General features: G+C 37.0%; 1 protein-coding gene across 1 annotated transcript; it reads right to left on the reverse strand.

Annotated features, from left to right (window-relative positions):
- Window positions 1-221: 221 nt before the first annotated feature.
- pcp4a (Purkinje cell protein 4a) lies at window positions 222-18,524 on the reverse strand. The gene is made up of 3 exons (XM_079411333.1): window positions 18,425-18,524; window positions 3,923-3,971; window positions 222-1,011 (listed from the first exon to the last, which is right to left on the reverse strand). The coding sequence occupies exons 1-3, from the start codon at window positions 18,431-18,433 to the stop codon at window positions 878-880; spliced, it is 192 nt and encodes a 63-aa protein (XP_079267459.1). The 5' UTR covers window positions 18,434-18,524; the 3' UTR covers window positions 222-877.
- Between the last annotated feature and the right edge of the window lie 4,627 nt (window positions 18,525-23,151).

The following is a 23,151-nucleotide window of genomic DNA, read 5'->3' on the forward strand; positions in this document are numbered from 1 at the left end:
ATGTGCGAGAACAGTTAATTAAATATTTAGTGTCTTTTCTTGTCTTTTTATTGAACCAGTTCTGAACAAAATATACAAGAATTTGGCATATCATTGTCTTAAAACCTAAAGGATATGTTATGCTGCCTTCAAAAACCAGATGAAGTATGATGTTATGCAAGCATTGGACAACCTTTTGAAAGGTTTTGGACACAGTGTTGAAAGATAAACAAATGGTATTCAAAAATATGCTGAAATAACCCATCAGTCATTGAGGTCATCCCAATATTTATTGAGTTCACATACAATTATTTCCAACAGTTTGGAGTCAGGAATATTACAATACACTGCTTTCTGACAAAAACACTGACTGGTAATGATAAATAATGATAAACCACAAACACAATATCAGTTCATCTATATAGACAATATATAAAACACAACATAGGTGAAAGATTCAGATTCAGATGCCATTCAGGATGTTTCCTTGAGCAACATTCTTGATCATTTGGCAATAAATACCCTTGGTTTCTGGTCTTAAACAGAGGAAATACTGTCACACAATTGGTTAACATTTTAAGGTGGATATTTTCAAACACCTTAACATTAATGATGGATCTGTTCGTATTTATCAAAAAATAACAAAAGAATTTTAAAAGGAAAGTATTGTATTGAAAAAATCTGTACTAGTGGGAACCAGAATATCACATTTTATTCCTAACAGATGATAGCAAAAGGCAAATTGCCTCTTCGCCTCTCATCTGCCCCCACCCTCACCCCCACTAATCAACCCATGACCCCCTACCCGACAATAGTGCTGTTTATCTGACATGCAACTCCCTGCCCTAATGGTGCCTTTGGGCCCGCGTGGGGCCAGGAACGCCCTGCATGGGCGCGATTATGATTTCACCACCTGCTTCTTCTTCTGGAACTTTCTGAACTGCGATTGGATGGCGACGGCTGCCTTCTCCGTCTCAGGGGCGCCCATGTCGATGTCAAAGTCCTCAGCTGGGACGTCCTTCTTAGAGGGGTCTGTGGGAACGACACATTGTGTATTGGATCGATATTATGCACTGCAGTTCTGCAGTCAGGCTTGATCCTGCTTTTTTCATGGTTTGACCATTACATAGCCCTTTGTGCTCTGCAGTAGCTGTACGACATGAAAAGATACACACTCTTAAAAATAAAGGTTTCTTTAGTGGCATCAGTCATTTTAAGAAGAACCTTTAACATCCATGAAAATTCTCAATTGCACAAAAGGTTCTTTATAGTAGACAATTTGGTTCCTTAGATTATTAAAAGGCTCTTTATACTTAGAAAAAAAAGGATCTTTTAAGAACTGTTCACTGAAAGGTTATTTGGGGAACCAAAAATGGTTCTTTTATGGCATTGCTACAAAAACTCTCTTTTGGAACCTTTATTTTAAAGAGTGTATTCCTGAAATTAAAGGACTCATCAAAAATGAGTGATTCTGTCATATACTCCCTTTAATGTTGTTCTAAACTCATATGACTTTCAAAAGTCAAAAAGAGCTACGTTTAAGTGTATTCACTCATATATTTGCATTTTTAAAAAATAACTTTGAAAATTTAATTTTGTTCCTCACACAAAGCTGCTGTGATCTTCAACTTTATTTTGAAAAAATGCATAAATGTAATGTAAACACTTTACAGTAAGGTAACACTTAAAGCCTTTATGTATAATGCATTATAAAGGGTTATTAAAGGGTTTAATGCATTATAATTATTTATAATATGCATTGTAATGCATTATATTTTGTTGTCATAGATAATTATAGCCGAATTTAAAATGCATAGTGTAACAATGAATTGATAAGTATTATATAACGTATTAATCGTGGTTACAATTATTCACGAGATTGTACAATGCATTATAAGGTGCCTTACAAGCCATAATTAATGCATTGGAACTACTTTTATAATGCAATATACATAAAGGCTTTAAGTGAAGTGTTACCAAAAATACTTGTACAACATTTATTGAACTTAGTTATTTCTACATTTGCTAATGCATTATTAAAATTAAAATCTGTTGATATTGTTTAATAGTCCTGACCTAACATGAACCAACAATGAACAGTTGTATTTATTAACTAAAGTTAACAAAGATTAAATACTAAAACAAATGTCTCAAATGTTAAATTCATTTTAAGTTAACATCAAATGTCAAATCTCTCTTTAGTAAATGTCAAATCACTTTTAAAGAGGTAGTTCACTCAAAAAGGCAAATTACCCTATGATTTACTCACCCTCAAGCCAGCCTAGGTGTATATGATTTTCTTCTTTCAGACGAATACATTCAGAGTTATATTAAAAAAATATCCTGGCTCTTTCAAGCTTTATAATGGCAGTGAGTAGAGGTTGAGATTTTAAAGCAAAATAGAGTGCATCCATCCATCATAAAACGTACTCCACACGGCTCCAGGGCCTTAATGATGGCCTTCTGAAGTGGAAGAAAAATTTCCATAGTTAAAACTTTATAAACCGTAATCTCTAGCTTCTGCTAACTGTCGTAGTAGTCTCGCGTAGCCAGACCTTCAGACTGACGGCTGAAGGTCTGGGAACTTGGGCCCGCCCAAGAGGCCATATGCCTGACAGGTAAAGCAACCAATCACGTTTTGTTTTGTTCCACGTCGTGTTTAGGGGCATGGAAATGTCGCCACAATAACAGACCGGTGTGTAAAACTCTGGGACATATTTTAAAGATTCTATGCTTTAAAAGTTTCGTATATATAGCGCTCGTCATCAGTTGTAAACACGACGGCTTTCTTCTTTCGTGAAGGGGTTTGGCACCACGGCAGTTTTGTTTCCAGGCGGAACGTTAAAGAACGCGACACACACGTCTCCCGGAAATCCTGTATAATTCAACCAATCCGATGACGACTTTGAAACTTCTGAAGTGTTTCCAGATAAGTGTGCCATATACATCAGACGGTTAGCCAACGTTCCGTGGGCATGACGTCTGAGGCTTAGACTACTGTCGTAGTGGCATTCCAGCGGATGATCTTTAGGACGTAGGCATAGCATGAGCTACGGTGAGAAGTGACGAACACATAAGCACATAGGAGAGAGCAAAACAAAACACAGGTCATGTATTAGAAGAACAAAATGAGGATTTGTAAAGAAAAGTGTCCAAGGATTTCGATATAATACAAGTTTTGCTGTAAACAAAACTTAGCATATTCTCACCGGAGCGTATGCTACGCCTACGTCCAAAACGTCATCCGCTGGAACACCACTCTTGTGAACACACATACGACAGTTAGCGGAAGCTAGAGATTACAGTTTATAAAGTTTTAAATATGGATGTTTTTCTTATACAAATGCATCTCTTCACTTCAGAAGCCTTTTTTAGCCTTGTGGAGTACTTTTATGATGGATGGATGGATGCACTTTATTTTGCTTCAAAATCTCGACCATTACTCACTGCCATTATAAAGCTTGGAAGCACCAGGACATGCTTTTATATAACTCTGACTGTATTTGTTTGAAAGAAGAAAGTCATATACTCCTAGGATGGCTTGAGGGTGAGTAAATCATGGGGTAATTTTCATTTTTGGGTGAACTATCTCTTTACGTTAATGTCAGTTAATGCGTTAAAAGTGTTTAAGTGTTTTCAGCAGTACTTAAATTCCAAATTTTTCAATCATGATAAGAACAACATGATGATGATGATGATGATGATGAGGTGTTAGCATAACCGTAAGAAAAAGTCATTTAAAACAACATGAGGCCGATTCATTTTTGAGATCTATTCCTTTAATTGCACACATTTCTTTACTAATCTACATTTACCTTCAAACATAAAATCTGCAAAGTCTACAAATATTGTTTGCACTGTGTAAGAGAGAAGGAGAAGTAATGAAAACTTGCAAAAGACTCTGTCATGACTTTATCCAGATAATAAAAGTAGTGAATTATACCTTGTCCACCTGAGGGTTTGATGTTTCCAGCTGATCCGGATTCTTGTCTCTGTAAACAAACAAAAATAGAACCGAGATTAATGTCTGTGGATATATTCTGAAGAAATCCCATATAGCCAATGAATGATGAGTTTTCGGTCTCATTAGCTGATCACAATTTGGTGCTTCATATCCTGAATTAATAACTTGGTGTGTACAATGAATTTCAAACACTTCAGAAGAGCTTTGATGCTCTGACGCTAAAGCAATCTTCTTCGGCGTGTGTGTGTGTGCGCGTGCCGCTCGTTTTCTGCTGATGGCATTCTGTATGGATCTGGTTACAGTGGAAAGCGTGTCATTATATGCAGAGGGATTATTCCACACACACACACTAGCACACACACACTGGCACAATTTAATCATATTAGTCGCTCTCTCTCTTTTCCTCTGTCTCCTTCTACCTCAATCAATCCTCTTACGTTCAGTTCTATCTTTGTCTTACAGGCTCTGATAAACGTGTGGAATTTGCATAAGAATGTTTGGCAGGGGAAAATCTGTGAACGCTTCACATTGCCCAAATACAAAATGCTCGGTTATTGCTTTGCAATAATGTAAAGAAGTCATCCTGCTGGATAGTGGAGCGCACAGTTTCGTGGCTGTTGTGAGGATGGAGAAGGGCGCTGATGCATAAATTACAGTCATTGTAAATGTCATACAGCGTAGAGAGTTGAAGGCATATGCGCTCGGTGCTACATTGCACGATTAAAGCTTGAGAAATTAAATAGATGCTGAAATGTGAGCCCAAATTCGCAATCAGTCAAGTCAAGTTGGTTCAAATCAGCTGCACAATATTAAACAGGAAAATAAGAGAATTAATGTTGAAACTGTATCGAATTTCAGACAAAGTTCTGCTGTAAAGCAGCTTTAACAAGACAATAGTGTCATTGTCTGGCTCAAGTCAGTTCAATGTTGGTTCAGTAAAGTTCAATAACAGTAAACTTCAATTATGAAACTAATATTCAGCAGCACCTCTACAGAAGACAATAGTTATTCTGCTCAAGTCAGTTCAATGTTGATTCAGGAGGAAATATTAGAAAGTTCTATATAAAAAAAGAAAAACAATACAGGTATTCATAAATGTAACAAATAATTAAAATAATTACAAAGAAAAGCCAGGTAGCACACTGGATTTCATTTTGAAGTCGAAAGACTGAAATAATATTTTCTTTTAAAGCATACTCCAATAATTATTTTGGGTCCAGATGGTGTAGTTGCAGCATTTTCCAGCATGAGAATTATTCACAATGCTAACTGTCTGCATAAATCATTGCACAAAGTGATGCATTCCTAGCCAATAAGAAAATTTGAATGTTTAATGTACAGTTACATAGAGCAGAATTTTGCAACGATCGGAAAGTGTCCTGTGACTCATTGGTCGTGGCTGGTAAGAATAAAAATCACTTATCGTGGTGTAAAGGTCAGGATGAATTAATGTATGTCAGGGCAGTTTATTCTGCTCCAGCACTTCTCATTTTCAAACACATTTCTAACCGCGCGTAGGTACAAACCCGCAGTGAGACCCCCGCCCCACCTCAGTTTCTGCTTGGAAAGGGGTGAAATGAGGGAAATATCCTCACTGCAGAGGAACGCTCTCCTGTTTCTAATCCTGTTTATGTGAGGAAACTGGAGTGAGGAGCAGAGGGAGACATTTTCTGGCAGAATCAATATCAGCAGGGTTACATCCCTCCGTCCTGACAGTCTCAAACCACACAGACTTCGAGCTAATGCCATTAAACTTGGATTATTACATTGGGCTCCGGGGAGACACAAACAAACACATTAATTGGAGTGAAGTGTCAGTCAGAGGTGTGGCATGTGAAGATGCGAGTCTGAGTGTGGTCAAATAAGGGCGAGAGAGAGATATGGACATAATCAGATGGACATCTGAGCATAGTCACTTTAAGGCAAGTCAGTTCACCCGGCGTCCAGCTATCTATGTAGGCAAGGATTACTTTATTTACAGAAATCTGTTACTCAAAATTATGCTCTGATCAGTGTTATTTTAATATTATTTATATACTGTTATAGTATTTATTAAGAATTTCATTGTAATTTTAGTTTTAGTATTTTTATGTACTTATGATGTTTTTAGTAGTTTTCTTCTTAAATATTTCTATATAGGGATCCGATGCATCTATATTTGTCTTTAATTCAAATTTTAGTAATTTTACTACTTGTATTAAAAGGGATAGTTCACCCAAAAATGAAAACTCATGTCGTTCCAAACCCGTAAGACTTTTGTTCATCTTTGGAACACACACACACACAAAAAAAGATATTTTTGATGAAACCCGAGAGCTCTCTGATCCTCCATAGACAGCAACGCAACTGAAATGTTCCAAGACCCAGAAACGTAGTAAGGACATCGTTAAAATAGTACATGTGACATCAGTGGTTCAATCGTAATTTTACAAAAGTACGAGAATACTTTTTGTGCGCAAAGAAAACAAAAATAACGACTTTAACAATTGTTCTCCCCCTTTTCATTTTTGGTTGAACTATCCCTTTAAAATGATTTCTTTCAGTGAGTTGCAACATTTCTAACGTTTTTTTCAAGTTTTATATATTATATAATTTTAGCTTGATTTCCGTTACAGAAAATTATATTTAATAGTTTTCTTAACGATAAAAACACTGGTATAATATTCGGTATCATATTTCAAATCAGCAAAAATGCAGCAGTAGTAACGCATTTTGCTCTTTTCAAGTTATGAAAACATTAATTCTCAGAATGCTCAAAATGTCCATATGTTTATGTTTTGTCCTGGTTATGCGAAGGTAAAAGGAACATTACATTTTATCATTTTGCAAACATTATGAGAATGTTACTATTGAATGTTCAAAACTTCAAAAATGGTTTTCCTGGTTATGCGAACGTTAACATTGAGTAACATTATCATTTTGAAAACATTGTGGGAATGTTACTTTTAAGCATTTGTAAAAAAGTAGCAACATTTGAAAAATGTCAGATAAACATCCAACTAAAACCTTGAACAATGTACTAATAATGTTTTGTTTGAAAATTTTGAGTACATTATTAAAGGCCACATAACATTGAGTAAAAGTTACTGGAAGAACATTTGTTCATAACTTTGAAAGAACCTTTCCAGAACGTTAGCCAGTGTTCTTAGAACATTCCCTGTTCGCTGGCACTGCCAGGCTCACCTCTGCAGTCCAACAATGCAAACGGCAATCTTAGTTATCCGAAAGAAAAGCAGGGACACAAAATCACATTAATGAGAGAATGACTGCAGGAAATAATTAGTTAATGCATAAACACCAACTCCATTTGGAAGCGGTGAGCAGAGAGAAGCAGTTTTGGATGAAGCGTTTTCCTCCTCGTTCTCTCTCTTTCTCTACTGCCATATGCCTCCCCCATATTGTGTGTTCATTATGAACAATGATGAAAACGATGATTGCAATCATAAACTTTATTAGCTGCAGTGAAGCAAGGATTGGCAATGAAACCCATGTGTACATCACGGGGCAATTAAAACTTTAAGAGAACAGGATGTTTGCTGCTTCTCAGTGGACAAACACGCTCGGACCCAAAGGGCTGCAGCGGTTGAGAATTACGGCATGTAAAAATATGAATAAAAACCCTTTTACTTGGCATTTAATGTCAGGGGTGGACAATAAATCTAATGTCAAGCATGACTCAGGTGTCAGACTCAGACTTCTGCAGATCCAAGCTTTGCAGTGAATTGAACCTGATGCCACAGAGATGCCCTGAGCTCAGCACACCAGTGCCCTTCAGAGCTGTGCTTGGCACTGCCACTCTCCTCGCAGTTTGAGCATGCACTGCTGCAACGCTAATGAAGAACCTTGTTTATTTCCACTCACTCTGACAGCTGGATTCACTAATTAATAGAAATGCATTTTAAACCCCATTTACAGACGATCATTGAACCGAACGCTGACAGCTTCCTCCTCAAAGGTGATTTATGGACATTCTTCTGGTTTCCAAAAAGCTTTTTTTTTTCAACCAACAGTGAGTACAAATCATGCAGCTGATAGCTGTGTCTATAAAAATGTGAATCAAACACTTCCCACTAAAGATTCACACTCAAAAAAGGAGCAAATTTTAAATTCTTGTTGTGTTAAACGTAAATACTGTATTCTGTCTTTTTTATTCGAAGCCATTTGGAGAGCTATTTTAGATTCATTTGGCAGCTCGAGATCTTGGAAAGGCTTCCATGCTGTTCTCAACATCTATTAAGAATTTAAGGGAGAAATACACAACTAGGACACAGACGGCTAAAGAGGGGTGAGAAAAAAACTGGGATCCGATGCGTCATATTTGAAGGCTAACAGATGCTCGACAATGTAGGAAACAGGCTGGAGGATGGGAACTCATATGGTGGCTTTTGTTTGAGTGCCTCGCCACCAGAAAACACTGCAGGACGTAAATAATGAACTGATGAATGTGTGAAACCACATGCTGATGATTCCATAAATGATTATCTCCAAGCAGATCTCGCTGCCGGAACGGATCGCAACTTATTTTTGGCACAGAAATTTCTTGTATTCCATAGCATTCATATTAACTGCAGTCAAAAAATCTTTAATAAATGTGTAAAAGATGGCTTGCCACTAATTGCTAATGGTTAAATAAGGATTTTTGGCACAGAAACTTCTTGTACTTAGCAGTATTCATAATCAAATGCAATCAAAGAGTGAAAAAGAAGGCATGCAGCATTGCTAAATGCATTTATTAACAGCTAACTTAAATTATACAATGATCAACTAGAAAATTAACAGGAAAACTAATTCTATTGGACAAACTAAATTTAAATATTAAATGACAATCTTGCATCTCGATCCAATCTCGTAATTTATCGTTTTATCGGTCCCCTAGTGAACATAATAAAGAAAACAATAAAAAAAAAAAATATATATATATATATATTATTATATAAATTTACATATACAAATGCATTATTTTTTATACAGATGTTTATAACTATATCATAAATCTACTTGTAAACAGGCATATAATTATTTAATTATAGTGTATATAATAATAGATTTAGATCTCTTTTTTTATTTAAATACATTATTTGCCTGATAAAACGGAGTGGAGTGCAGTATGAATTTATCTGATTCCCATAAATAATCCTAGGATTTTAATTATAACATAAAATACATTTTTTATTTAGCTTTATATTTTCTCAAGAGAAATATGAATGCTTTGGATTTAGCAGATGATGGTGCTAATTGGTTTCTAAGGTATTGTTGTGTGTGTTTTAGCACAGTGATATGCAGTTTCTAGAGTGTTTTGAGTGGTTGTTTGGCATGTTTCCAGGTGGTTGCTAGGGTGATCAGGGCACTCCCCAGGTGAACATTTTACTATATATTCCTATCTGTTATTTTGACTAGATGTCCATATATCAGTTTCCAGTTATCAATTTGCTACGAACTTCCTGAAAGGTCAGTTATTCTTGTGCCAGAGCAAATTTGCATATTGATATGGATTCGTATATCAGGGCGTCTTCTGAGCTCAGTTTACGACTCAACTAAAATAATATGCTGCTCAATGCAGAAGAGTTTGTGTGATTTACAATATTATCTCCAGGAATCGCACTAGCGCTGAGGCAACACACTGTTCCAGAAATCTGCGCCTCTGTTTTATTGTTCAACATGCCTAATGAATAAACATTACGATGGGGAAAACAGAACGAGAGCACAAAATCAGGGGAAAACAGAGAAAGACAGGTGAATAGCTAATCACACTTGAGGAAACGAGTACAAATGATTGGCAGCTGCTTTTATTGGCCGTCTTGATACATGTACATCCTGTTTCATAGGCTTACTTCCTTTTCCACCATCCTGTACATGAATTTTGCGATAATAGAATCTATTTTTCCTGCTGAGATAATCCAAGCAAGACTAATGACGGCGACTGCATGAACTCCTCATCAAATATTTAGCGACATTAGCGGTGGCAGCAGCCTGCCTTCAGGCGCCTCCCACCACACGCCTCCCTTTCCCCGCATAAGAGGAGGATACCACTGCAGGGGTATTTCCTTCTGCCCTGACACGTGCCCCCATCCTTCACGCAGCACACTTCTATGGCAGGAAGATTCTACCACCCGGCAGAACAAGTCAGAAAAATAAAGCACACCCCATTCGCCCCATCCACCATCTTATGAGAGATTTCAAAATCTCTCATCAATATCATGCCACAGGAATTTTACCCACCAGTCACTGCGTGCCATCTCAGTACTACAAAAAATATTTGTCTTAAAAAATAAAATAAATTAAAGCAATTCTGAATTCAGCTTAATTAACATGACAAGTTTTTTTTTTTTTTTTTTAAATATACAGTTTATCATTAAAAATTGAAAGAAGACATTTACACTAAAATGTGTTTCAGGTACAGAATATTATTTCCAATGCTTGATATTATATGTAATATATTAGATATATAAATATATTAGATATTTTATATAATATTTTTAAAGTATTGTGAAAAAGTCATGTGAAAAAGTTAGGACACCCTATTGAATTCCATGATTTTCCATATAAAGACATCATTAAAAAATATCTCGTCCTTGTCAGGTCTTAAAATTTTGTCATTAACAAAATAAAACCAAGATGGAAAAGCCATGTGTGACAAAGTTAGGACACCCTTCCTGTTAACATAGGAATTAAGTAGCAGTCAGACACTGCTAATCAAATGCCTGATCATCAGCAAGTGTGAGCACCTCTATAAAAGCAAGTTTTGGCAGTTTCCTGGTCTGGAGCCTTCAGGTATGTGTTAACACAATGCCAAAGAGGTAAGACATCAGCAATGATCTTAGAGAAGCAATTGTTGCTGCCATCAATCTCGGAAGAGTAATCCAAACAAACTGAAGTCCATCATTCCACAGTGATGAAGATAATTCACAAGTGGAAGGCATTCAAAACAGACACCAATCCTCCCAGGAGTGGACATCCCAGCAAATTCACCCCAGGATCAGACCATGTAACGCTCAGAGAAATGGCAGACAATCCAAGAACTTCACTGCAGACTCTACAGGCCTTGGTTAACGTGTTAAATAATAAAGTTCAATTACAAAAATATGAGACAAGTATGGCATATTTGGAAGGCTTGCCAGATGAAAGCCTCTTCTCTCTAAAAAAACATGGCAGCATGGTTTAGGTTTTCAAAGTTGCATCTGAACAAAACATGAGACTTCTATAATAATGTACTTTGGACAAACGAGACCAAAGTGGAGATGTCTGGCCATAATGCACAGCAGCACGTTTGGTGAAAACCTAACGAGCACATCAACACAAACTCCTCATACCAAAAAAACACACATGCTGGTGGAGGTCTGATGTTTTTGGGCTTGTTTTGTAGCCACAGAACCTGGGCACCTCACAAGCATTGAATCGATCATGAACTCTATATACCAAAATATTCTAGAGTAAAATATGAGGCCATCCATCTGACAGCTTAGAGTTAGAGGAGCAACATAAACTGGAGCAACATTGTAAAGAAGAGTGGGCCAAAATTCATCCAGAATGATATGAGAGACTGATAAAGTCATACAGAACGATTACATCAAGTTATTGCTGCTAAAACCTAAAGGTTGCGAGTTCAAGTCTCAGGTCCAGTAGGAATTATAGGTGGGGGGAGTGAATGTACAGTGCTCTCTTCCACCTTCAACACCATGACTGAGGTGCCCTTGAGCAAGGCAACGAACCCCCAACTCCAGGTGTGTGTGTGTGCACTTAGGATGGGTTAAATGCAGAGCACAAATTCTAACCATATGGGTAACCATACTTGGCCACATGTCACTTTCACTAAATTATTTTAAAAAGTATATATATTTTGTCATCATACTCAAAATATCAGACAACCAAATTTGATTGATATCCACTGTTCAGTGTGCAGGGAGCAGTGAACAGTGTAGAAACCAGAGTGCAGCTTTGAGTGCAACTTGAGCCAGACACTAGACGTGTGCGGTAAAATCTTCTTCATAGACTCTTTAATGGTCTGTTTGTTTCTCTCTATCCACATCTAATCCTCCTATTGCCCTAATATGCACCACTGCGATAATATCAATATTATTTCATTCATTCGTCCCTCTTTCTATCCTGTTCAGTGATATTTCCCTTTCAGAGCGGCTGCAGGGATTACTGCTCAAGCGGTGAGGCTGGGCAGAGAGCTGCAGTCGGACTCTCTCTGGCAGTTTAGAGGGATTACCAGGGATCCGAGCAGAATCTGTGTGTGTTGTCAGAATGATTATGGTTTGAGGGGATGGTGAATCACAAACATGACTGTGATAAACAGCAGACACATTACTGTGGACGTAATTCATCACACAGCGGATGCAGGTGATGCATCAGACATTATGAAGCAGGCGCAGAGATTGAGCGAGCATTTCATGAGCTTTAAAGTGGAACGGATCACATCCGACGCTTTACAATTTGACATGTTGGGAGATATTTATACAGCCTATCATGTAACGGGCCCTAAAGCTAGGTGCACGTCATACAGGTTTTTTTATTTTATTTCTTTACAATGGCTGTTATTTGGATTTTGCAACAAATTAAATACTCATTTAAGCATGAAACAAGACAATCTGGTATAAGAAAGACTGACATTATACAAGATATATTTTCTGAAAACAAGTTGTACCCTATGTGTCATATTTGATATACAATCATCTAAGGCATTTAAATTATCAAAAATGTTGAGCATCAAATATAGGCTTTTGATTATTTAATTTTTTTTTGTCTTTCAATCATCATTGTATTGCATTGAATCGTAAGATATTTATATGCATTTTATGTAAATAGTCTGTTACACTGCTATGAGGTAGTGTTATTTCTGTATCAATGAGATACTATTATAGTTTTTATTCATATTTTGAATCATTTTTTATTTTTATATTTTCCATTTAAATTTTAAGCATTTTTTTACTTTTAGTAGTTTTATACATCAATATAGCCTATATGTATAATTTTTATTTCAGTGTTAGTTTTAGTTAATTTCATATACATCAAGTACAGCGACTAGATGAAATAAGTTTTATAATGGTTATATATATATATATATATATATATATATATATATATATAAAGGTTTTAATTTAGTTTTAGTTTTAGCTATAATAACGCTGATAGAAATTTCTCATTGATTTACATTCCAACTATAACAATTTCATCTTACCTTTTGGCCATATAAATATCAGCACCAAATTGCATATTTTTGTTCAGTTTGAGCCTCTGAATAAAAATTTTGTGTTTTTTCCCTCTTTGAGTATATTTGCCTATATTATATGAGCGATTAAACACTGATATATCAAATATTGTACTCCACAAACAGATGGAAACTTTTTTGTATATTTTGTAAATATTTTGACTAAAGGCTCAAAAAACAGTTCAATTTTTTTCTTATAAGTCAGGTTTTACAGGGTTAATAGCTTGCAATTTTGCTTCTCAAGATTTCCTTTTTAAGAATGTTTAAATGTTATTTTTAAACAGATTTCTGTCATTTGCTTCATCACTTGGAGTCAAAAGACATTGTCAACTGGTCTACAGCCCCTCTGGTGATTGAGTAGTTTTGTAGGCGGTTGGCTTAAGAGCTGGTCTTGTCTTCTGCTGTCAGCAACTAGATCAAATTTGCATGTGAGCGTCTGTCTGTATGCTCAAATTTGTCCATCACTGTCCTCCAAGGGTGGATGTAATTCACTTACAAACGCCTTTAATCTGCAGATTGGGGGTTCAAAAAGGTGAGACGGACACAGTCAGTCTGCCAACCATCCTTTCTTATGCCAGTATTTCAACATTGCCGCTTTCCATGAATCAATAACCCTTCAAACCCCAAGCCTCTTCTGAGGAGCGAGCGGCACAAATCCCTTTCTGCTGATAATGGCTCCAGGTTCTGACAGGCGGTTCAATACTGTGTACACATTGCTGATACATCAGGGAAACAAGTGCAGTGCTGAGTTGCAGGAGAGTTTGCTCTGGAGTCTGCTCAGGGCAACTGACCAAGGAAATAAACAGTAAATCTGCTCTCGTGCAATGCGGGATCTGAGATCTAGTGCCGCGCCGTCGGATGTTTAATGCAGCGAGAGGAAGATGAAGACATAAACAAGCAGGAGGAACAGAACCGTGTGCCCCCGACCGCCGTGTGCAGCGCGTTTGGGGGGTCGTTGTTTATGCGTGTGCAGTCTGGTTCCCCCATGCGCACAGTCGAGCGCGCATTTCCTCTTTATCCGTGTGGAAGATGCAGAAGCGCTGGGCCATAATGTATAAAAATCAATTGTCAGGCCTGATTACATCCAGTGTTTGCACCTCGAGGGCCATAAGTTGCTTTTGATCTCCGTCAAGTTCATAGCTGCGTTCACCATAGCACATGGAGCTGCTCAGTTCAGATGTAGCTCCTCATAGATCTAGCGCATTGTTTACAAGGGTAACCAAGTTATTTTGCATTATTTTGCATATTTTAACCCTCATTCTACAAAACGTCTTCCAACATTATTTTTTAGCCCTGCAGCAACTCTACTGCAAATGTAACACCAACATCAAAATCACCTTTTAATCCAAAAAATGAGCACATATGTACACTTTTACCAGCCATGAAAGCCTGCAGATATTAGCAACATGGCCCAATAAGCTAAGACTGTATCTTGTGCATATATATATATATATATATATATATATATATATATACACACACATATATTGTATTATTATTCTTATTATATATAGCTTATTATATTTATTTAAAAGCAGCAGTAGTTTGCTTTTTATTTTTTTTATTTTTTGCATTAGCACAAAGAATGCTTCACTAAGATGAAACAATAGAAAACATATAAAATTACTTATCTCATTCAATTTATTTTGACTAAAACCACTTGAGTACACTTCACACTTCAATTATGTCTTCTGATCCACACGCAAGAACTTCCCAGGAGCACTTGAAGACGGCCTTTATACCAGATGTCAGAAGCGTACCCCTATTATGGTTCAAATCCAAATCCACCCTGTGTTACATAATCCTACACAGCAACAAAAGTCATCTACAAATCCGCTTAATATCTCAGTGTGGACAGCAGTTCAATCTCTGGTCTGCCCTCCAAATCTGGACCTTTTGGATTTAGCACCATACCCACATTCCGTAGCTTTTCTGGGAATAATGGGAAGGCAAAGAGAAAAAGTGATTTCTCCTCTCTCAAATGTCGGAAAGACCAATCAATCCATACTAACATCAGTGGAGGTCATCGGTGATTGTGCTTAATCCTGATGTCTTTGTCTGACCTCATCAGTCTGCATGTGCGGTGTATTTTCACTGCATAATTATTAAATCCCTGTTTAAACAATGACTAATCAGGTAAATGTGTCACAGAGCCCATTTCAGGCATAAGAGATTACACTCCAAATACACATATCAAATCCTCCATTGCTCCTAACGCTCCCCCTCAAATTCAGACAGACTCTTGTAAACAGGACAGCTGTTTTGTTTTGCAGTCTCTCTTTTTTTTTTTTTACACACCCTCATGCTATTTAAAAGCTGTTTCCAACTTGAAACTGGGGCTACCAAACCCCAATACGAGTAAATGTATTGTAAATGTGGTTCATATGATTCAAAGACTAAATAAAATAAAACAGGCAATGAACATCATGAATTAAATAATAATTTTCAGGTTAGCTAATCCTTTAAGAATAAAATACTAGCTATTGTGTTAGGGTATATTGTTTTGAGTCCATAATGAGGATATCTAGGATTCTGCCCACCTGCGTTTTCCTCGTTCCCACCCATATCTCCTATGGAAGATATTTTCAATTTGCAATGTAATATGCAAAATGACAATGCAATATGTAAAATGGTGCCTGTTCAGGTGCCACGGAACACGCGCTATTTTACGGATTAAAAATAAAAGAGTAATAAAATATAAGGTAAGATAGAATAGCACTGTGTGTTTGCTTATGTGCATCAATCCGCATGTAAACGGTGAGAGATGTTCAGGCAGGTGAAAAGCATTTGGTTAATGGTGAATATTGACCTATCCTGTTGCCGAGCCCCACCTTGATGTAATGATTGACAGCTAGGGGGCGTGTTCGGCTCAGAATGCATTTTCAAATCCACAATGACTTAAACTATATTCATCGCGGTGTAATGAAAATGCAATTGAAACGTCATATATGTGAGTGTCAATGCATTTAAGAAAAATAAAAGACATTTAAATCACCGTTTTGCTACCCTTTTGCTGCACCTTTGGCTCAGAATGCATTTTGAAACTCTCATTGCATTTTGCTACAATTATCACGCGGTCTCATGATGAAAATGCAATCCCAAGTGCAATTCCCTAAATCTAAATGCATTTAGGAAAAACAGCATTTAAATTATAATTTTGCTACAGTTTTTGCTTGGAGATGTTAAACATATCTAATCAATTTTGGGTAATACATTTTCATTTTGCAACTTATAAAGCTTTAAAATATGTTTTTAATTTGCATATTAAAACTAGTGTAGAAAATGGCAAATTTAAATAGAATTTTCATTTTGCACTAAATGTTGCACATATGAATGGGAAAATGTCAATTTAAATAAAGAAATACATTGCCATTTTGCATATTACATTGCAAATTGAATTTAGCTATACATATGCCTCCATATATCTCTGGAATTCCAGCAATATTCCCGGACATGCAAACACTTCAGCCAGTCTAAATTTGTAAGAGACTGTGAAAATCTTTATTTTGGCTCTTAAGTGAGAAGAACGTTGCTGGGACAGGTCAAGGGAAGATCTTAAATTATTCAAGAGTGTTGTATGAAGTCCATACTCCACTAGCACCTGCATGGAGGAGTTCCCAGCTTATCCGGCTCTATCTAGCATTTCTGAATTCCATGTGCTTCCTCTGTTCATTTAACTGACAGATATGCTAGAATGGGCCAGCAGATTTGTTTGAAGATGTGCAGTATCCTACACCTCACGCCTTATTGAGCTCTTTTAGCAAATACTACGTTCAGGCATGTTTTTAATCTAGACTAAAATGATCATTTATATAACATTCCTACATTTCCTGCTCCTGCTGTGAGGGAAGCTCCTCATCCACTGATGCTGCAGTGGGTCGGCGCGCACTATGCACAAACGCACGCGCGCGCTCACTATCAAAGACAAGACGCGCGCGCTTCGGGCATTTCGAGCGCGTGCAAGTCTGAATCATTTCTGGAATCGGTTCTTTCGAACAAACAAATCCCTGGCACGCGTTGGTTCTAAAACGTTCCAGTTAAGTATATAGCTAAATTGTTGTTTGTCATTTCATGTCTAATAGTTAAGTTTATTGCAGCCACGAGTCAGCTCATTAAAAAACAAGAGCACATTTAGAACCTAAATATAATTAGCATTTAATACAATAGCAAAAGGTAGGCTATTTTAAGGTAGGCTAAATTAATTTTCTTCATTAAAACGAACTCTGTTTATTAAACTGTCATAATCTGTTATTATTTGTTAACTGCTGCTTAGGCTACTTTTTGCCATATCGGTTCAATGAGTCGGTGAATCATGGACCACTGCGAATCTAACAGAGGGTTTTAGGTTGTCAGTGGGGATACGAACAGGGAATTACAAGAAAAAAAATTTTTTTTTTGATTCTCGGTTTACTGAGTGAGCTTCTAAACCAGATGATTACGAGTCGGATATGTCCACAAAGAAACTATTCTCTGTTTAATGAATCAGTGCGTTGCTGAATCGAAAACAGTTTTAAAATGAACTGGTTTACAGAACAAGTCAAAACGATTCAATGTATTAAAAAGGTCCGAACGAAATAGCCTACTAAACGGCTGTGTTTAAAAATTAGACTCAGCCCTAATTGAAAGATAAGTCCCAAAAAGATCAGCCATAAAAAGAGTCCAGACAGCTAGGCGAAAAATGCATAAAAAACTAGGCTATCTGTGGTGGCTCCATGTGCATATAGTAGCTAAGTAAAAGCTGAAACTAATTCTAAATACATATTCATATTTATTTATGCAAACATTATCAAAAGCATTTGGTGCATCAAAATACTACAAATTCGACTAATTCGAAAGATCATGAGAGCAAATTTACTATCATCAATAAACATCACAGTGTCATCCCAGGTTAGAGTTTAACTGACAGCTGTCATTTGTTGCATCATTAATCAAAGCGTGGATAATGCTGATTCGACTATCTGCCTGCGCGCGCAGATGCAACAGAACAATATCCCCAATACGTCGCGCTCTTCTAAGCTTTGATAAATGGGTGCCATTTCAGTTTTTCAAACGATTTTTTGCAGTTGTAGTGAAGAAAGCATGCGCTCAAACTCCGCAAACGGTGATATATTAGACTGCAATCAAAGGAAGTTCAAGGCATTGTTTTAATGTAGCATTTTCAGGTCTCCCCAACACTGAAGGAGAATTTCCTCCTAGGGAAACCCCATTAGCTCGTTACAGTAGAGTGATGCATCGTGCACCGAGGGTTATAATATATGAGGAAAGCTCACCTCACTCATGCTGGATGATTAGTATGATGATGAAGGGTGGATTCGGCAGAAGAGAAGCAGTGATTCAGTCCTTCAGTCCGCGCGCTGCGTGGGTTTGTGCGCCTGCTGGAGTTTTATACTTGGAGCTCCAACTCCCTTTCATGTCATCACGTTTGCACTAAACCAATGGAAAGCTGCCGGTGTCAACGCTTCTGATGTCACCACTTTAATCTTCTGAATAATCACTTAAGCGCAAAACTGCAGCCTTTACGATTCCTATAGAAATGTATAGCATGATAAATTACATATTTTGTATAAATTGATCAATTTACATATAGCTTATACTATATATTTCTATCAAAGTGTTTAACTTCATGCACATTTTAATGCACTTAACGCACCTTCATTGCATTGAAATATATAATGTATATATATATATGTGTGTGCGTGTGTTGAGGGTTAAAGGATAAAAAACAAATTAGTAGCTCCTTTTAAAAAAAGACAATGGAAAGTCCCCACCATGATAGCAAAAATTTTGAATTTCTACTACTTTGAAGAATAAATATCTACTTATAATAAATACATAAATAATAGTACTAATAATAATATAAAAGTAATAATTAATATATGTATATGTATAAATTTATGTATACAACCAAGTAACTATCCCCACTAAATGTATTCAGTTTGCATTACAATTTGCAGAAATTAGACTTATTTAAGGTATTCCCTCCACAACCTGACAGCAAATGTGCTTGTGCACCTCGGTGCAGATCCGGCATCTCCCTCCTAGAGTCAACATGCAGCCCTCGACTCGCATAGATTCAGATGAACGCCAGTGCAAAAGCTTCACTGCAGCAGTGGTTCTTGGCATAAATGAAGTTTGGATCAATGTAATCTTTAAAAAACAGCAGCAGGGAGATGCCTCGCCAGCAAAAGACCTAGAGCTAGCCCTGTTGAAGAGAACAGTCCTTAATAAGGGGATATCTTAATAAATCATTAGTGTATTAGCATATGCATTGATTGTGCATGTGCAATGGAGAGGGGAAATGTGCAGTTTTCTCCTTCGCCGCAGCATGTGAGCTTGGGGAGAGTTCCTGTTTGCATGCTGCCACCCACAAACTAACACAATTTCAAACCGTTTTGGAGCTTGGTGCATCAGATTCAAATACGGTCTTTATAATTGCTGAGTTTGGTTATCACAGATGTTATCATATCTCTCAACAGATGAGCTCCATTAAACACAAGCTATTCCTCTGGTGCCGGGCGAGATAAAACCAGCTAGAGCGATGCAACTACAGCCAGAGCAGAATTGTGTGACATCTCTGTCTTTGTTCCTTGAATTCCCATAATATTTTTTATTTGCTGGCTTGTTAAATGACAATCGATTGCCTTCCATTAACGCAAGCTGGAAGACCAGTTTTAACAGAGACATTTTAATGGAGATTGGAAATTTAAAGGCAGTTCATGGTGTTCTCTATTGACTCACACTTGGCCAAACAGGCCTTACAGGGCACTTGTCACCATGAATCATGAGATTAACTATATATAAATGGAAGAAAAACATTTATAGCAAGAAAACCATTTTATCTTCTTGTTTTTGCATTTCCAGCATTTCAAAGAAATAGTTCACTCAAAAATTAACATTTGCTGAAAATGCACTCACCCTCAGGCCATCCAAGATGTGGATGAGTTTGTATCTTTTTTGGAAACGATTTGGATAAATTTACCATTTCATCACTTGCTCACCAATTGCAGTGAATGGATGCCGTCAGAATGAGTCCAAACAGCTGATAAAACATCACAATAATCCACAAATAATCCACACGACCCCATGCAGTCCATCAATTAACATCTTGTGAAGTGAAAAGCTGTGTGTTTGTATGAAACAAATCCATCGTTAAGGTGTTCTGACTTTAAACCATCACTTCTGGTTGAAATATGAGTCCAAAATCCATAATGCTTCCTTCAGTGAAAAGTTCATCCCCTGTTGACCTCTCACATTAAAATCCACTGATAAATATTTGTAACTGTTTTGAACTTTATCTGTGCATATTTCTCTCCTCATTCAGACAAGTTGACTTTTCCACTGCTGAAAGAAATATTATGGATAGAGGACTTGTATTTTTGTAGGAAGCAATGAAGCAAACAATGGTGTTTGAAGTTAAAAAGACCTTAATGATGGATTTGTTTCTTACAAACATGCAGCTTTTCACTTCAAACAACATTAATTGACAGACTGGAGTCGTGTGGATTACTTGTGGATTATTGTGATGTTTTTATCAGCTGTTTGGACTCTCATTCTGACGGCACCCATTCACTGCAAAGTATCCATTGGTGAGCAAGTGATGTAATGTTAAATTTCTCCAAATCCTTCCCGATGATAAACAAACTCATCTACATCTTGGATGGCCTGAGGGTGTGTAAATTTCTAGCACATTTTCATTTTTGGCTGAACTATTCCTTTAATTCAAATCACAGCCCTGCAGTGGGTCACTGCTCTTTTCTTTACATAAGAGAATTGTGCTCGGGTCTCTGTATTTTTGGTTTTTCTTGAGTAAACAGTGCCGCAGACAGTCCCTGTTTAATGGCGCTGCCTGGTGTCATATAATGTCTCTGCTGCCCCCAAGCTCTGAATTTGATAATTACCCACACTGCCTCAGAGTTACACTGCAATACTTTAGTAAGATCCGCAGAAACGACTGGCTGTGTTTTTCAAAGCAGTCTCTAGAATTTTCCTGGTTGATATTGAGTATTTGACGGTCCATAACTGTCATCCAGCCAAACCTGACAGCAATAGCACATTACTGTATATATTGAAGCAAATGCTTAATTAAAGTCTACTTCTCGTGATTGCTTTTCAGCTATTCATTAGACTGACAAGGCTTTGAGAATGGTTAAGCCTTAATTAAGGCCATTCCTGATAGACTATCAATGACCATTAGCAGAATCCTATGAATCATCTCCAATGCACTGCTGGCACAGAAACTGCCTACACTAAGAAGAGCCCAGGAGATAGAGGAGGAGGAGGGGAAATGTTCATTGGCATTTATACAGCTTGGCTTATATTATAGTGAACCTACTTGTGTCTGAACCCTGTAACTACAGAGGAAACCCCTCGCAGACCTTCTGCCCAGTGTTATTCTGTCATTGCTTGTGCATATGCAATCTTATGGCAGTTCATAACTATTTTATGTTTTAGCAAATTCGTGGGTAATTTATAATGTATATACACTCTAATACACTCTTATTTCTATATTTTTGTATGATCTGCTTACACCCCCAGAGACAATTAGAGGTGGATCTTCATGCTTAATTTGATAAAACTTGATTCACATTGTATGAAATTGACAATTCATGAAATAGTTATGTTTTCTTACTTAATGCAGTGCCATCATTTACATACTCTCTACGTCTTACGAATGTGTTACAATATAAACTTATGTTGTCTGTCATGCAACATTGACTTTCATTAGCTGTGTGTTGTAATCAAGTGTTCAATTCACAGTGGGCTCATTTGAAGTAAATGGCTGTCTGACACTGAATCACGCTGAATTATTACTGGCCTCCTGGAAAACTTGAGCATTTTGGTGGAAGAGCAAGAGTTGCTCCTCATTCCAAAATAACCCCATGAAAACATGTACAATACAGTTTTAATAGGCACTAAATAATGATGCAAATTATTGATTGGCAAATTGGTGGAGTTGTGTACATGGATCTTCAATGCTGGTGAAAGAAAGATTACAGTATATGCCTGCATGTTTATTAGACTAGAAAATTTAGATTAAAACATAAGGGTTTACATGAAGCACTGCATGAATACTAATCGCAAACAGACCATACCTCAACTGAGCCAATGACAAAAAAGCTGCCTGACTATTCATTAAATAAACAAATTTTGGTTATATACTAAATCTAAATATCTAAAACAAGAGCTAAAAGAGCTTATGAAAATGGATTGGCGGGGCTTTAGGGTGCATTGGCGATTGTTAGGATGAGAGCCCACCATTATGGGTCAAATCCCATTCACATAAAGCTCAGCATTAAACCTTAAAAGAAAAGTTCACCCAAAAATGTTATTTTTGTAGATTTGGAAAAATTGAGCATTACATTACATGCTCACCAATGGATCCTCTGCAGTGAATGGGTGCCGTCAGAATGAGAGTCCAAACAGCTGATAAAAACATTGCAATTATCTATACAATACTGACACGACTCCAGTCCATCAATGAACGTATTTTGAAGAGAAAAGCTTAGTGTTTGTAAGAAACAAATCCATCTTTAAGTAGTTTGTAACTTCAATCTGCTGCTTTCAGCTAAAAATTAGCCGTAATACTGTATCCATATATATTGCTTTCTCCAGGAAAAAAGTTGCACAGATCAAGCACAAGCAAAAACAGTCCAAAACCGTTCTAAACAAATATGTCAGTGGCCAGAAGTGAAGGTTAATTGATGGACTTTTTAACCCATTTTTGGGTGAACTACTTATTCAATTTAAGGCGTAATATGAAAAGTCTGTCGTTGACATAATTTCCCTAATGAATTCATCTGCATTGGCCTGCTGATCAGCATTGCTTTTTCTGCTGTTAAGTACAAAAATATCATGTTATTTTAAATAATAGGCAGACGGAAATGGGTCTCAAGTGAGTATGCACCATGCAACCACAACAGAAGCAATTCCCTCAGATGGGTATATATAGGGAGGGTATATATAGAGAGAACAGACAGTTTTGCTACTCTCTGGAGGT

Source organism: Barbus barbus (genome assembly GCF_936440315.1).
Source record: "Barbus barbus genome assembly, chromosome: 47".
NCBI classification, from domain to species: domain Eukaryota; kingdom Metazoa; phylum Chordata; class Actinopteri; order Cypriniformes; family Cyprinidae; genus Barbus; species Barbus barbus.